Here is a 15,135-nt window from a genome sequence, read left to right on the forward strand (position 1 = left end):
CAGTGGCCTGTCCCTGAGGGTGCACCTAATGGCCCCCAGCCCGAGCGTTATGACATGATGTAGTTTCTGCAGAACCCCAACAAAAGGAGAATCTGGGGTGTACCCAGAAACCAGTGTGAACTTTCCCCATGACCCACACGGCCTCCCCAGTTTACTTTCCACCAGGGGATGTGTCTACTACCTCTTGGCCACTGAATATTTTTAAGAGAGACACAGCTCAGCAGGCTGTACCACCTGGCACTTGCCCCTCTTTCCACAGACATCCATTCTTCTGTGAGTTTCACTCGAAGAGCAGCGTGTCACTGCGGACAAGCCAGCCAGCTCACCATGGCTGGACCTCCCAGGGTACCAGACCTCTGGGAACTGGCCCTGAGCCTCACTTCATGGACACAGGCTGCCCGCCAAAGTGGGTCTCAGAGCAACAGTGTGTGCATTGCTCGTCACATCTTCCTCTTGCTTTGTATGACTGACTACACCCAAGAAGTGTGCCCCCTGGGAGGAAAGCATATTTGGCAACCAGATCATAATAAAATCAGAAATGCAGCAAACCTTTAAAATATCCAGACTTGGAAGAGATGCAAGAGTTCTCTAATTAAATATGAATAATAGGTGGAAAAGTCATAATATAAATGCAGAATAGCTTAATACATAGAATCTCAAATTAAGAAGGTAACTTGGAGGCCATTGAGTTCATCCCTTCATTTCAGAAAATAATGCAGCTTGGTGGAGAGAAAAGTCACGGGCTTGAAGGTCAGACATGCCCCTATTTACTAGCTATATGACCTTGGGGAAATTACTTTGAGCCAGAAGTTTAGCTCCAGGCTGGATCCGCCTCTTGTATTTTATTTGACTTACACAGTGTTTTTTAAAAAACAGAATTGCACAGCAGTTAAGCACATGAACCTTGTAGCCAGGTGACCTGAGTTCAAATTCTGACTCCATTAACTGGCTGTGTGACCTTGGGCAGGTTACTTAACCTCTCTGGGACTGTTTTCTCCTGTGTAAATGGGAATCATGACAGCCCCATCACATAGGGCTGTCATGTGATTTAATGAGGTAATGCATGTAAAGCATTTAAAATCGTGCTTGGCACCCAGTGTAAGAGTTTGCTAATATTTTTAGTTTTTTAAAAAAATCTGGATTTGTGGTTTCATTGAAAAAACTGGAAGATGTAACAACTTCATGTGACATTTGGCAGGACAGGAATAGCCACTGCCCCTTCAGAGAGGGATATGCCCTGCCTCCCAAGTCACCGCAGTCCCCACCGAGCCCCCTCCTACGCCTCCCCTGCTTTGCTTGATCATGTTGCCAGCCCATCCCCCTCTAGTGCCCTGAGCCTCCACTTGGTCTTAGGAGTAAATATAGCCATTTATATTTACTGGAACAAATATGCTAAACTAAATATATCCAAGTGAACTAAATATATCCACTTTACAATGTTATGACACTCATACACAAGCTAATCCACCCAAAGCCGCTCTGTCGGTGTGCTGGACGTGTCCTGAGCACGTAGACGTCATGAATTCCCTCCCACTAGCTAGGAGTAGTAGAATAATGCTATTCTACCTACTACCTACTACTAGAAGACCTCATAGCCTGTTCATCTGGCCTCTAGGTGGACAGTGCTAGTGACGGGGAGCCTACTACATGGCAGAGCAGCTTCTTTCCATCTTTTGTTATATTCAGAGTCCGGGAATAACAACCTCCTCCATCACCTTGCCTGAAATGCCATGCAATTTCCACCACAACCCCTCTTTGACATCTTGAGCAGAGGAACGTGTCATTTCCTTTGGGGGCTCTGTGCCGAGTTCCTTTGTGCTTAGCAGAAGCTGTGGGTCTGCTACAACCCAAGATATCATGTGCTGATGGTTCACAGTCAGGCAGCTCAGTATCACCAGCCATGGGGATTGCAGAAGTTGCCGGGGGCAGGAGAGGACATCACACTAGATCATACTGTGCTGCTCTTCAGGGCACACAAGTCAGATCTGGGGTCCAGTCCTTGCTTCACCACTTTTGAGCTGCCTTGTGACTTTGGGCAAGACACTCAACCTCTCTGTTTCTGTTGCCTTCTCTATTCAGTGAAGATTGTAAGACCCTCCTGATCAAGGGGTTGTTTAAGGATCTTTTTCTTTTCCTTTGAGTCCACGAGTCTTACAGCCACAGCATAAGAATGAAAAGATCCATCCATGAAGACTTTGGTCTCGCCATACCCCTCCCCATAGCCTCTGTCCTGCCCTGACCCCAGGCATGGGGCAGAAAGCTGCTTCCAGACACTGGGAGAAATTACTCCATAAGTCAGCCCTGCCAGGCCCACCAGCAGCGGACTGTCTTGCGCCTCAGAACAGGGAGGGAAGTTGGTCACTTGCTCCCCTGATAAAGGGCAGCCTGTGGCGTAGGCCTCCAAAGGGCTGCCTTGGGTGGAGGAGGGAAGAGGCCAGCAGACCAGGCAAGCAGGACTATATCCCCAGGGACCCCCATCATGGTGTTCCGGTTTCCCACCCTGGCTCTTCCCCGGCATTTCTCTACAGCTGTCAATACCTGGGGTTCCACCCCAGTGCTGGCTGGAAGGGCTGGGCGGGGAGTGATGCCATTCTTATTTGTCTGCAGTGTAACAGGTCCCTGGGAGAGGGAACATGCTAACAAAACCTTGGTCGGCATCATCTAAAAGTGTTTAGATGATGTGCGGGAACAGGGTGCTGCGTGGTAAAATTGCTGGCTGGGTGGTCTTGGCCATGTCAATGAACCCACTGGGCCTTGGTTCCCTTTTCTATACAATGGGGACAATGGTAAAATGGTTGATGGGAGGATTGAGTGATGCCCGCCATGTGACGGTGCTCTGCCATGTCTCAGGTAATGAGGACTATTTCCGAAGGAAAGAAAGTGACTTGCCCAAGGTCACCTGGCGAGTTCCAACAAGAGCAGAAGAACCAAGACCCAAGTGTCCTGCCCACCTCTCCCGCTCTGAGCAGAGTCACTCCTCTCAGAAAGTGGGCAGCGTATGCACCCATCAAGGTTCTGAGGCACTGCCTGTGTCCCGCCTCCTTTGGGAGCCCAGCATTGAGTTAAACTTGTGCTCAGGAACTCCTGGAGTGGGAAAGTCAAGGCTAGAATCTGAGGATCACAGGCCCCAGGAAAGAAGGCCTCGCTGGTCTCTCTGATGTGCAGCTAATGAATATGTATTGGGCACCTGCTGGGGATGTTCTGACAAATGAGGTAGATGTGGTCCTCACCCACGCAGGGATGATGGGGGCTGTGCTTGTGAAAAGGCCATTGCAGTACACACAGTCTGACAAGTGCCCTGAAGCAGAAGCGGGTGAGATCCCCAGGTCCAGAGGAGGGGTGTGGGACAGGCCTCCGAAGGACAGGACCTTGGTGCAAATTTCTGGTAGAGTGGAGGAGCTGGTCTTACAGGAGAGGGGGTGGTGCTGGGGCAGGGACGCAAGGCTCCAGGTGACCTTTGGCATGGCTGGAGGGGGAGTGCAGCAGGAAATGGGGGGATCAGTGGGAATTGGAGGGAGATGAGCTGGGGAGGTGGCAAGGGCAGATGGTGCCCTGGGCCTTTCCTGCCAAGGAATGCAGGGCTTCGCTCCGATAGTAGTGGGAGAAGCATGAAGTGGGACCTCTAGGCTGGGAGGAGTGGTAAGCCTGGATGGATTTGGGAACAGCTCCTACTGGCTGTTTTGTGAAGAAAGGAGGCAGTGGTATAGGAGAGAGGGTGGTGGCCAGGGCTGGTGGGGACAGAGAGGTGGCACCCTTGGAGCATGCATTGCATGTAGCACTGATGGTTGTGGTGGTGGATTGATTATGGAGCATGAAGGAAATGGAGCCATCAAGGATGAAGCCCAGCCTGTGGGCTGGCCAGCCGCATGAGTGCAGGTGCTGCTTACTGAGAGAGACGGGGACCCAGGAGCAGACACTGCAGGTAGAGGGACTTGGAAGGCTGGTTCTGGGCACGCAAGGTATGAGGTGCCTGAAAACCACCAGAGGTGATACTAAGGGGCAGTTAGATGTATAGCAAAGGCATCGGAACTCGAGAGAGAAGTGGCTGGGGGCCATCAGCACCCAGGTGGAGGGTCACCTGGGGAAGGTGTGTGGTGAGAAGAGTGCAGGTCGGAGGCTGGCAGGGGCCATGTTGGCATGGGAAAGGGTGGGCAAAAAAGGAGCTTGCAAAGGAGACACAAGCAGGAGGGAATGAGGTGCCTTCAGAAGGCCAGCAAGAGGGACAGGATGAGGCAAATGGACTTTCGATGGAGCAAGCTGTGACCTTGGCAAGAACAGTTGGTCATCAGAGCTGGGCTGCAGCGGCTCAAAAGCATAGAGTGGGGAGGAGGTGTGGACAGCCCTCTCCAGATCCGTGCTGTGCAGGAAAGAGGGACAGCAGAGCTGGCCCGGGATTTGGGCCCAGGGAGGCTTGGGGCTGGTTGATTTGTGATGGGAAGAGAGCTGGGCTTGTGTCTGTGGTGGTGGAAGGGGCTAGGAGAGGGAGGCAGTGACACTGCTGGGAAGCTGTGGGAGAGGACAGTGGGTGGGGTGGGCTCTGGCACCGCAGGAGGAGCTGGACCCAGAGCCCGGCGGGTCTACCTCAGGCTTGGGGAGGTCCACACTGATAGACAGCTGCCATAGGCCTGTCCCTGGGCTGGACCCTCTGGGAACCTCAAAGCTGGACAAGCCTCGGTCCTGGCCTTCAACGAGCAGAGGAGCCACAGGTTCCAGGTCGTTGAACCAGGACTGCCCTCTTTCAAGTCCTGGGTCCTCAGCAGCCGTCTTCCTCAAGCTCTCTGGGATGTCCAGCCATGGGCCCCTCCTCGTCTAAACCCTCTCCTCTTGGCTAAGCCACAGTTCTCTCCCAGTTTCCTGCTTCTCTGACCTTTCTCTTTTTGGGGGCACGGTTTGGGGTGCCATTTGTTCTGCCCACCCTTGAATTTGGGTGCCACCCAGGTCTCTGCCGTCGGCACTACCCTCTTCTGTCTTGTGGGGTCATCCTCCTCCCAAATCTACATATCCCCTTCTGAGTCCCACTGATTTTTGACACAAGGACGTTTCTTCATGTCTTCCTCATGGGCATCTCGTACTCAATGCTTAAAGACTAGGGTCCTCCATCACTTCCTCCCAAGCTCGGGGGTGGTGCCACTAGAGCCAAGTTGAAACTTCTGGATCTTGGTTTCTCCTTCGTTCTGACCCCTGCCCCATCCAAATGGCCACTGAGGCCTGTGGAGCCTATGCCCAGAAGGCATCTCAAATCGCTGTTCTAGAACATGAGCCTGGGCCTGGATTCATTCTCTCCTCCTCCAGGCCATTCCCATGGCCAGGGAATATCCTCTCTTGGAGACTTTATATTTCTCTTTAAGGCTTTTATCAATCCCAAACTTAGCATGGTGTTCAAGGCCAATGGTGATCCAGCCTGCCTTTCCTCCAGCCTCATCTCCTCTCTGCAACCAAATACTCCAGGCTCTCAACACTCTGCCGTTGCTCCGGGGGGTGCCTACCCAAGTCCTCCCTTCTCTCCTGTCCTCCATCTCTTCTGTCCTCCCTTCTCTCCTGTGCTCCGTCTCTCCTGTCCTCTATCTCCCCTGTCCTCCCTTCTCTCCTGTCCTCCATCTCCCCTGTCCTCCATCTCTCCTGTCCTCCATCTCCCCTCCATCTCTCCTGTCCTCCATCTCCCCGTCCTTCATCTCTCTTGTCCTCCATCTCCCCTGTCCTCTATCTCTCATGTCCTCCATCTCCCCTGTCCTCCATCTCTCCTGTCCTCCATCTCCCCTGTCCTCCATCTCTCCTGTCCTCCATCTCTCCTGTCCTCCATCTCTCCTGTCCTCCATCTCCCCTGTCCTCCATCTCCCCTGTCCTCCATCTCTCCTGTCCTCCATCTCTCCTGTCCTCCATCTCTCCTGTCCTCCATCTCCCCTGTCCTCCATCTCTCCTGTCCTCTATCTCCCGTCTTCCATCTCTCCTGTCCTCCATCTCCCCTGTCCTCCATCTCTCCTGTCCTCTATCGCCCCTGTCTTCTATCACTCCTGTCCTCCATCTCCCCTGTCCTCTATCTCTCATGTCCTCCATCTCCCCTGTCCTCCATCTCTCCTGTCCTCCATCTCCTCTGTCCTCCATCTCTCCTGTCCTCCATCTCTCCTGTCCTCCATCTCCCCTGTCCTCCATCTACCCTGTCCTCCATCTCTCCTGTCCTCCCTTCTTTCCTGTCCTCTATTCTCTCCTGTCCTCCATCTCTCCTGTTCTCCCTTCTCTCCTGTCCTCTATCTCTCCGGTCCTCCATCTCTCCTGTCCTCCCTTCGCTCCTGTCCTCCCTTCTCTCCTGTCCTCCATCTCTCCTGTCCTCCATCTCTCCTGTCCTCCATCTCCCCTGTCCTCCATCTCCCCTGTCCTCCCTTCTTTCCTGTCCTCTATTCTCTCCTGTCCTCCATCTCTCCTGTTCTCCCTTCTCTCCTGTCCTCTTATCTCTCCAGTCCTCCATCTCTCCTGTCCTCCATCTCTCCTGTTCTCCGTTCTCTCCTGTCCTCTATCTCTCCAGTCCTCCATCTCTCCTGTCCTCCCTTTGCTCCTGTCCTCCCTTCTCTCCTGTCCTCCATCTCTCCTGTCCTCCCTTCGCTCCTGTCCTCCCTTCTCTCCCATCCTCCATCTCTCCTGTCCTCCATCTCTCTTGTCATCCCTGGCCTCACCCAACCCAGGCTCCTCCCTCGTGTTCCCCGGCAGGCTGCACTCCCTCCCTGATGTGACAAGGTGCTGCACGTGGTTGTGTACACCCCGCCCCAAGTCAAGGCACCAACCTTGAAGGCTCAGAGTCCTCTCTCTCCCTCCCCTTCCTATCTCTCTCTCTCCATTTGGAAAGACCATGTACCATTTAAGCTTGATATGGAGGAGGAAATGAAGAGGTCGGAGAGCAGCTGGGGCAGATGGACCCTGGCACCTGCTTCTAGGTTGGCTGGCACACAGGCCCAGTAGATGTCAGAGTGGCTGTGGGCCTGTGTGGGGATCAGCAGGGTGAAGGCTAGGCTGAAGGACACCATTAGGCTGAAGGACACCATTGCAGGTGGTGGCAGGAGGGGAGCAAGTGCCATGGACCCGACAAGCAAGGCCAGGTGGAGGCTAGTGTCCAGGAGGTGGCGGGGCTTCCAGTGCAAAGGGGAGACCAAGCTGTCCTCACTCTGTCTTCTTCTAGCTGGGAAAGGGGGCCCCATCTCAGCCATCTTCCCTGGCCACCAGGTCCCAGGGTCATGGAGGAACATGGGAATTAAGATCCAGGTGTGAGCAACTGGTTTTAGTCTTGGAGATCTGCTACGTGAGGGTGAGCCGCTGTCACATTGAGGCAGATGCCTCGTGCTTGGCCACAGAGTGCCCTTCCTAAGAGAACCGAGTCATTTCTGCGTACCGCCGCCACGGCCTTCAGTTTCTCCTCTCGGACGCAAGGTGGAGCGTGTCCTGGATCCTGTGGAAAGGTGACCCCCACTGGGGACATGGCCAAAACTGGCTGGTCAGGGCAGCCACGGTGGAGAAGGGGCAGTTTTAGACACCTTGGCGGCATCAGTTGGCCAAATCTGAGGTGACCAAAAAAACAGGGTCCACCTGTACTGGTGGACAGCAGTCCATGTGTGAGGTGAGGGTGAGTGTGCCAGGAGAGTGTATGAGCGTGAGTGTGGTCTGAGTGTGCAAGTGAGTCTAAGTGTGTGGTGTGTGTGCATGGGTGTGAGCGTGTGTGACTGTGAGCGTCTTAGGGTGGGGGGGTGCATGTCCGTGTGGTGGGGGGGTGTTGGTGTGTGGGTTTGATTGTGGGAGTATGCATCAGTGTGAGTGGGAGTGTGAGGATGTAAGTGTGACTGTGGGGGTGACTGTGAATGTGGGGGTGTGGGGGGGTGTGATTGTGGGGTTATGTGTGTGTATGTGTGTGGGGATGTGGAAGTGAGTCTGGGGGTGTGTGTGGATGGTTGTGAGGGTGGTGTGTGTATGTGTAAATATGGGGTATATGAGTATTCAAGTGGAGATGCAAGTGTGGTTGTGGGAGTGTGTAGGGGCGTGAGTGTGGGGGTGTGTGAGGGTGTGGGATGAGTGATGTGAGTGTATGTATGTGTATGAAGGTGGGGACGTATGTTTGAGGGTGGGGTGTGGCGGAGGGTAGGGGTGTGTGGGGAGGAGAGTCAGGGGTGTGTGAGGGTAGGGGTGTCAGCATAAGTGTGAGGATGGGGTGTGGAGTATGAGAGTGTGGGGTGTGAGTTTGGGGGGAGTGTGAGGGTGGGGGTGTGGGGTGTGAGCATGTGTGAGGGTGTGTGTGAGGGTGTGGGGTATGAGCATGTGTGTGGAGGGTGAGCATGTGAGGGTGAGCGTGTGAGTGTGGGGGTGTCAGCATGTGTGAATGTGAGGGTGTGGGGAGGTGTGAGCATGTGTGATGGTGAGGGTGTGTCAGTGGGGGGTGTGAGCATGTGTGAGTGTGAAGGTAAGTGAGTGGGGGTGTGAGCACGTGTGAGGGTGAGGGTGTGAGTGTATGGGTGTAAGCATGTGAGTGTGAGGGTGAGTGTGGGGTGTGAGCATGTGTGAGGGTGAGGGTGTGTGTGAGGGTGAGTTGTGTGAGGGTGTGTGGGGGTGTGAGCATGTGTGAGGGTGTGGGGTGAGGATGTGTGTGAGTGTGAGGGTGGGGGTGTGAGCATGTGTGAGGGAGAGTGTGAGGTCAGGGGTGTGAGCGTGAGGGCAGGGATGTGAAGTGTGAAGGTGAGTGTGAGGGTGGGGGTGTGGAATGTGAGCATGAAGGTGAGTGTGAGGGCGGGGGTGTGCGAAGGTGTGAGGGTGGGGTGTGGAGTGTGAAGGTGTGAGGGTGGGGGTGTGGAGTGTATGAAGGTGAGTGTAAGGGCAGGGGTGTGTGAAAGTGTGAGGGCAGGGTGTGGAGTGTGAAGGTGAGCGTGAGGGTGGGGGTGTGGAGTGTGTGAAGGTGAGTGTGAGGATGGGGTATGTGAGGGTGTGTGAGGATGAGTGTGAGGGTGGGGTGTGAGTCTGAGGGTGAATGTGAGGGCAGGGGTGTGAGTGTGAAGGTGAGGGTGCGGGTGTGGAGTGTGAGTGTGAAGGTGAGTGTGAGGGTGGGGTGTGAGTGTGAGGGTGTGAGGGTGGGGTGTGTGAGGGTGGGGTGTGAGTCTGAGGGTGAATGTGAGGGCAGGGGTGTGAGTGTGAAGGTGAGTGAGGGTGGGGGTGTGGAGTGTGTGAAGGTGAGGGTGGGGTGTGTGTGAGGGTGGGGTGTGAGTCTGAGGGTGTGAGGGCAAGGGTGTGAGTTTGAAGGTGAGGGTGGGCGTGTGGACTGTGTGAAGGTGAGTGTAAGGGCAGGGTGTGGAGTGTGAGGGCGAGTGTGAGTGTGGGGTTGTGGAGTGTGAAGGTGTGAGGGTGAGTGTGGGGGTGTATGTGAGGGTGTGTGAGGGTGGGGGGGTGTGAGGGTGTGTGAGGGTGTGAGAGTGGAGTGTGAAGGTGTGAGGGCAGGGGTGTGAGTGTGAAGGTGAGTGAGGGTGGGGATGTGGAGTGTGAGGGCAAGTGTGAGTGTGGGGGTGTGGAGTATGAAGGTGAGGGTAAGGGTGTGAGGGTGGGGTGTGAGTGTGAAGGTGTGAGGGCAAGGGTATGAGTGTGAAGGTAAGTGAGGGTGGGGGTGTGGAGTGTGAATGTGAAGGTGAGTGTGAGGGCGGGGTGCGGAGTGTGAGAACGAGTGTGAGTGCGGGAGTGTGGAGTGTGAAGGTGAATGCAAGGGTGTGGGGTGCATGTGTGAGGGTGACCATGTGAGGGCAGGGGTGTGTGTGTGAGGGTGAGCATGAGGGTGGGGTGTGAGTGTGAATGTGTGATGACAGGTGTGAGGGTGAGGGTGGGGATGTGGATTGTGAATGTGAAGGTGAGTGGGAGGGTGGGGTGTAGAGTGTGAGAACGAGTGTGAGTGCAGGAGTGTGGAGTGTGAAGGTGAATGCGAGGGTGTAGGGTGCATGTGTGAGGGTGAGCATGTGAGGGTGGGGGTGTGTGAGGGTGAGCATGAGGGTGGGGTGTGTGAATGTGTGAGGACAGGGGTGTGAGTGTGAGGGTGGGGATGTGGAGTGTGTGAGGGTGGGGTGTAGAGTGTGAGAATGAGTGTGAGTGCGTGAGTGTGGAGTGTGAAAGTGTGAGGGTGTGGGGGTGTGTATGTGAGGGTGAGCATGTGAGGGTGGGGGTGTGAGTGTGTGTGTGTGAGGGTGGTGTGTGAGTATGAAGGTGTGAGGACAGGGGTGTGAGGGTGAGGGTGGGGGTGTGGAGTGTGAGTGAAGGTGAGTGTGAGGGCAGGGTGTGGAGTGTGAGTGTGAGTGCAGGGGTGTGGAGTGTGAAGGTGAGTGTGAGGGTGGGATGTGTGTGTGAGTGCAGGGGTGTGAAGTGTGAGGGTGTGAGGGTGGGGTGTGAGGGTGCGTGAGGGCAGGGGTGTGAGTGTGGAGGGGTGGGGGTGTGGAGTGTGAGTGTGAAGGTGAGTGTAAGGGTGGGGTGTGGAGTGTGAGGGTGTGAGTGCAGGGGTGTGGCGTGTGAAGGTGTGAGGGTGAGTGTGGGGGTGTATGAGGGTGAGCATTGTGGGTGTGTGTGGACGAGCGTGTGAGGGTGTGTGTGAGGGTGAGTGTGGGGGTGTGAGCAGGTATGAGGGTGAGTGTGAGTGTGGGGGTGTATGTGAAGTGAACATGTGAGGGTGAGCATGTGAGGATGTGTGTGAGGGTGAGTGTGGGCGTGTGAGCAGGTGTGAGGGTGAATGTGTGGGGGTGTATGTGTGAGGGTGTGTGAGGGTGAGCGTGTGAGGGTGTGAGTGTGAGGGTGAGTGTGTGAGGGTGAACGTGTGAGGGAGTGTGAGGGTGTGTGAGGGTGTATGTGAGGGTGTGTGATGGTGTGTGAGGGTGAGTGTGTGAGGGTGAGCATGTGAGGGTGTGTGTGAGTGTGAGGTGAGTGTGTGAGGGTGTGTGAGGGTGAGCATGTGAGGGTGTGAGTGTGAGGGTGAGTGTGTGAGGGTGAACGTGTGAGGGAGTGTGAGGGTGTGTGAGGGTGTATGTGAGGGTGAGTGTGTGACGGTGAGTGTGTGAGGGTGTGTGAGGGTGAGCATGTGAGGGTGTGTGTGTGAGGTGAGTGTGTGAGGGTGTGTGTGAGGGTGAGCATGTGTGAGGGTGAGTGTGGGTGTGTGTGGGTGTGTGAGGATGAGCATGTGAGGGTGTGTGAGGGTGTGTGTGAGGAAGAGTGTGAGGGTGAGGGTGGGGGTGAGTGTGGGGGTGTGAGCGAGTGAGTGCAGGGGTGTGGAGTGAAGGTGAGTGTGAGGATGAGTGTGGGGTGTGAGCATGTGTGAGGGTGAGCATGTGAGGGTGAGTGTGAGTGGAGATGTGAGCATGTTTTAGTGTGAGTGAGCTTGTGAGGCTGAGTGTGTGAGCGTGTTAGGGTGTGTGAACGGGTGTGAGGGAGTGTGGGGGGGTGTATGTGTGAGGGTGAGCATGTGAGGGTGTGTGTTAGGGTGAGTGTGAGGGTGAGTGTGGGGATGTGAGCACGTTTTAGGGTGAGTGTGAGGGTGTGTGTGAGGGTGAGTGTGCATGAGGGTGAGTGTGGGGGTGCGAGCAGGTATGGGGGAGTGTGAGTGTGGGGGTGTATGTGTAAGGGTGTGTGTGTAGGGTGAGTGTGTGAGGGTGAAGGTGGTGGGAGCAGGTATAAGGGTGTGAGTGTGGGGGTGTACGTGTGAGGGTGTGTGAGGGTGAGGGTGAGTGTGGGGGTGTAAGCATGTGTGAGGGCAAGTGTGACGGCAGGGGTGTGGAGTGTGAAGGTGAGTGTGAGGGTGAGTGTGGGGGTGTGAGCATGTGTGAGGGTGAGCGTATGAGGGTGAGTGTGAGGGTGAGTGTGGGGGGTGTGGGCATGTGTGAGTGTGAGGGGGAGCGTGTGAGGGTGTGAGGGTGAGTGTGGGGTGTGAGCATGTTTTAGTATGAGGGTGAGCGTGTGAAGGTGAGTGTGTGTGAGGGTGAGCATGTGAGGGTGAATGTGTGGGTGTGAGCATGTGTGAGGGCGAGTGTGAGGGTGGGGGTGTGGTGGTGGTGGTTCTGTTGCTGCCAGCGGGGTCTCTCCTTCAAGTCCCCTCTTCCAAGCCCTTCCTTCCGAAGTCTTTTCAGCTGTAAGCTGACAGCCCCATTGGAGCAGGGTGGAGCCCCCCCGCCCCGACACGCTGTCCCTTGCTCACCTCCTCCCAGCCACCTCCTGCCCCTCTGTGCTGGAACCAGGCAGGGGCAGGTGGTGGGGCGTGAGTATGTGAGGGCAACTCTGGCTGGCGTTGGAAGGTGCGCTCCACAGGTTGAGAAGCCACGCCTCCTCCACGTGCCGTGCCAGTGGCCTCTCAGGCTTCACGAGTCAGAAGGCTCTTCTCCTGGAATTATGCCAGGGTCCCCTCTCCTGGCGCGCCCCCTGCCACCCTCCCCACCGCATCTGAGACTTGCACATGTATAGCATTAGACCAACAAGACAGCTTCATCGTGATCCTGTTGCGCATGTGGGACTCGTGGGTTTCCTTCTAAGTGGAAATAAGAGCATTCTGATTCATGCTTCAGGCGCAGCTTCTGAAAGCTGGTGGCACTTCCAGATAGAACCCCAAGCGATGTGGCAGGTGGCTGGGACCCTGCATCCTGCAGAGCTTGCAGGCTGACGTGCAGGTGAGGGGAAGAGCTCAGGACTCCTCATTCCAAACTCTGAAGCCAGGGAAGCAATGGTGGTCCCTGTTCCTTCTCCTCCCATGAATATCAAGGCGGCTTCCTGGCAGACTGGACAGGCTTTGGGGCAGGCAGGTTCAAAGCCTGATTCTGGTCCCTTCTGGCTATGGGATCTTGGACAAGTCTCTCACTGTCTCTAAGTCTCGGGGTCTCACAGGCTCTCCATGGTGAGGTGGTTGTGCTTTGGTTTGGGTAAAGTGCCTGGCAGAGTGAGCACTTGGTGAATGGCGGCTGCCCAAGCTGCTGCTGCTGTTTTATTATCATCATTCCCTCTCTGGGACTCTGGTGGCCTGCGGTGGCTATTCTTTGTGGGCGAAGCTGTAGCTGGGCTGGCTGTGCCAAGGAGGCTGTCTGGCACCCTGCAGCTCCACATCCCCTCAGTGGGAAGCACCAGTGTCTGCTGCTCTGGAGGAGGAAGAATAGTGCAGCCCCCCGTCTGAGGGGGAGGGGCGCAGGGGTCCGCAGTGGATCACCAGGGTGACTCAGTTCCTCCCACTCTCGTGGTCCTCTCTGGTTCCGTGGCCTCCATTCCTTGCATCTGTAACGGGCTGGATGAAGCTAGGAAGCGCGTGCGTCTTCTGAGGTGGGAACCTGCCTCTTCTCCTTTTTTTTCCCTTTACTATGACGCCTGTTGCTCATAGGTACAAATCAAACGAAGAGTATGTATATGTGCGAGGCCGCGGCCGAGGGAAATATGTTTGTGAGGAGTGTGGAATTCGCTGCAAGAAGCCCAGCATGCTGAAGAAACACATCCGCACCCACACTGACGTCCGGCCCTATGTGTGCAAGCACTGTCACTTTGCTTTTAAAACCAAAGGTAAGAGAGAGTCAGCTGGGGCACTGCCCCTGCCCGCTGCAGGGAGCTCCCCTCTGGGAGTCCCAGCACAGAGTTCAGGCGCCCAGACCTCTTTGCAGGGGGCCTGGAGCAGCCCCATTTCCTGGGTTCCCACCCAGCTTGGTGCCCAGTGGCAGAGCAGCTGGCTCCAGACTGGCCTGTGGCTCCCCATGGCTGCCCCCAGCCATCCTCCTGGAACACACACACAGCCCCTGCACCTGTGGCCACCCGGCCCTGGCCTGCCCAGCCTGGTGCGGCACTCTTGCTCACCGTTCCTGGTTTTGCATCTTCTCTCATCTCCCCTCCCTTCTGCATGTCTCCTGAGCCGTTTATCCACTGATCTGAGACACTCCAGCATCCATGCTCGTCACTGCCACTCTTGCATTTGGAAATCCATTCCACTCCCAGCTGCTTAACACACTCGCATGCTCACTTCTCATGCCAGAGCACGCCGACCTCCACTCACCTCTCCACTCCCACCATGCCCCTGCTCCACCCAGCTTCTCTGCACCTCTCAGCACAGGGCCAGCCCCCCACTCCCAGACTGACAGCCCTGTCACCCCTGCCCCAGCCACACCCCACATCAGGGTCAGGATAGGCTCTGGCAGTCACTGGTGAAAGGAGGGGCCTGCTGTGAAAGGCATGCATCCCAGAGAGCTGTGATGGGTGATGGGCATGGCCTGGCCTGCCACAGCCACCCAGGCCAGGCCCCTGGTGTGGACAAAGGAGCTGAGTCCATGAGATTCTTGGATTGCACTCTCCTACTGCAGGATAGGCAGGGAAGGTCCTGGCAGCTTGCTCACCGCAGACTGAAGCGCCTTGGAGGGAGACCCAGGGCTCTCGGCACCCCAGTGTCTTCAGCCTCTGGAGCTTGATAGATTCCTGGGTCAGGGTTTGGACATCAGGGTCCTGTCTTCTCCTTTGAGCAAGTTGGGGGCTTCTGGGAGCCCCACGGTTTCTCAGGGGGTGAAACTCAAGGGCATCCTTCAGCTGTGCCACCTGTTGACCTTTCTTCTGTTGGCAAAGTTGCTCCCAGCAAGCGAGGCTGGGCAGCTGCTCTGGAGGGGGCCCAGCAGGGTCCCTACCCTTCTTCACTTCCTCCGTGCTCTTGCTGCTTGGCCCCTTCCGTTCTCTCTATACCAGGTCAGGGGCCAGTTTATCACATCCCCTGGGAGAGTGGCCTCTTCTCTGACTGTGTTCCCATTTCTGGTCTCCTGACCCCATTAACTGAACCCCTGCTCTCCTCTGTCCCCTCGCCATCATCTGCAAGTTAAGCTCAAATTTTCCTGTCAAGGTTTTGGTTTAAACAGAGGTGCCTGCCCTCCCACTGCCTTTCCCCCATCCTCTTCTCTCTTGGTGTCTCATAAACAATGTCCCAAAGGTTGCCCAGAGAGGGCACATTGGCCCAGGACTCCCCACCCACCCCATGGGTGCTTCAAAGGTGTCTTCCATCCCTGCAGCCCTGCCCAGCATGCGTCGCCCTGGACATGGGCTGTCCCTGACACGCCCTCCAACCGCACTTCCTCTGGCCTTCTGCAGCCAGTCGAGATTTTATGGAAGAGCAAGACGGGGATAACTGACTGACAATTCAAT

General features: G+C 55.9%; 1 protein-coding gene across 7 annotated transcripts in view; it reads left to right on the forward strand.

Moving 5' to 3' along the window:
• Positions 1 to 15,135, forward strand: part of HIVEP3 (HIVEP zinc finger 3) — a 408,429-nt gene that overhangs the window by 380,000 nt on the left and 13,294 nt on the right. For all 7 annotated transcript variants that reach the window (XM_054665933.2, XM_001172796.8, XM_063781922.1 and 4 more), the window contains one exon: positions 13,349 to 13,524. In XM_054665933.2, the coding sequence (XP_054521908.1) occupies positions 13,349 to 13,524 (176 nt within the window). The remainder of the gene's footprint in view (positions 1 to 13,348; positions 13,525 to 15,135) is intronic.

Source organism: Pan troglodytes, chromosome 1 (genome assembly GCF_028858775.2).
Source record: "Pan troglodytes isolate AG18354 chromosome 1, NHGRI_mPanTro3-v2.0_pri, whole genome shotgun sequence".
Classification (NCBI taxonomy): domain Eukaryota; kingdom Metazoa; phylum Chordata; class Mammalia; order Primates; family Hominidae; genus Pan; species Pan troglodytes.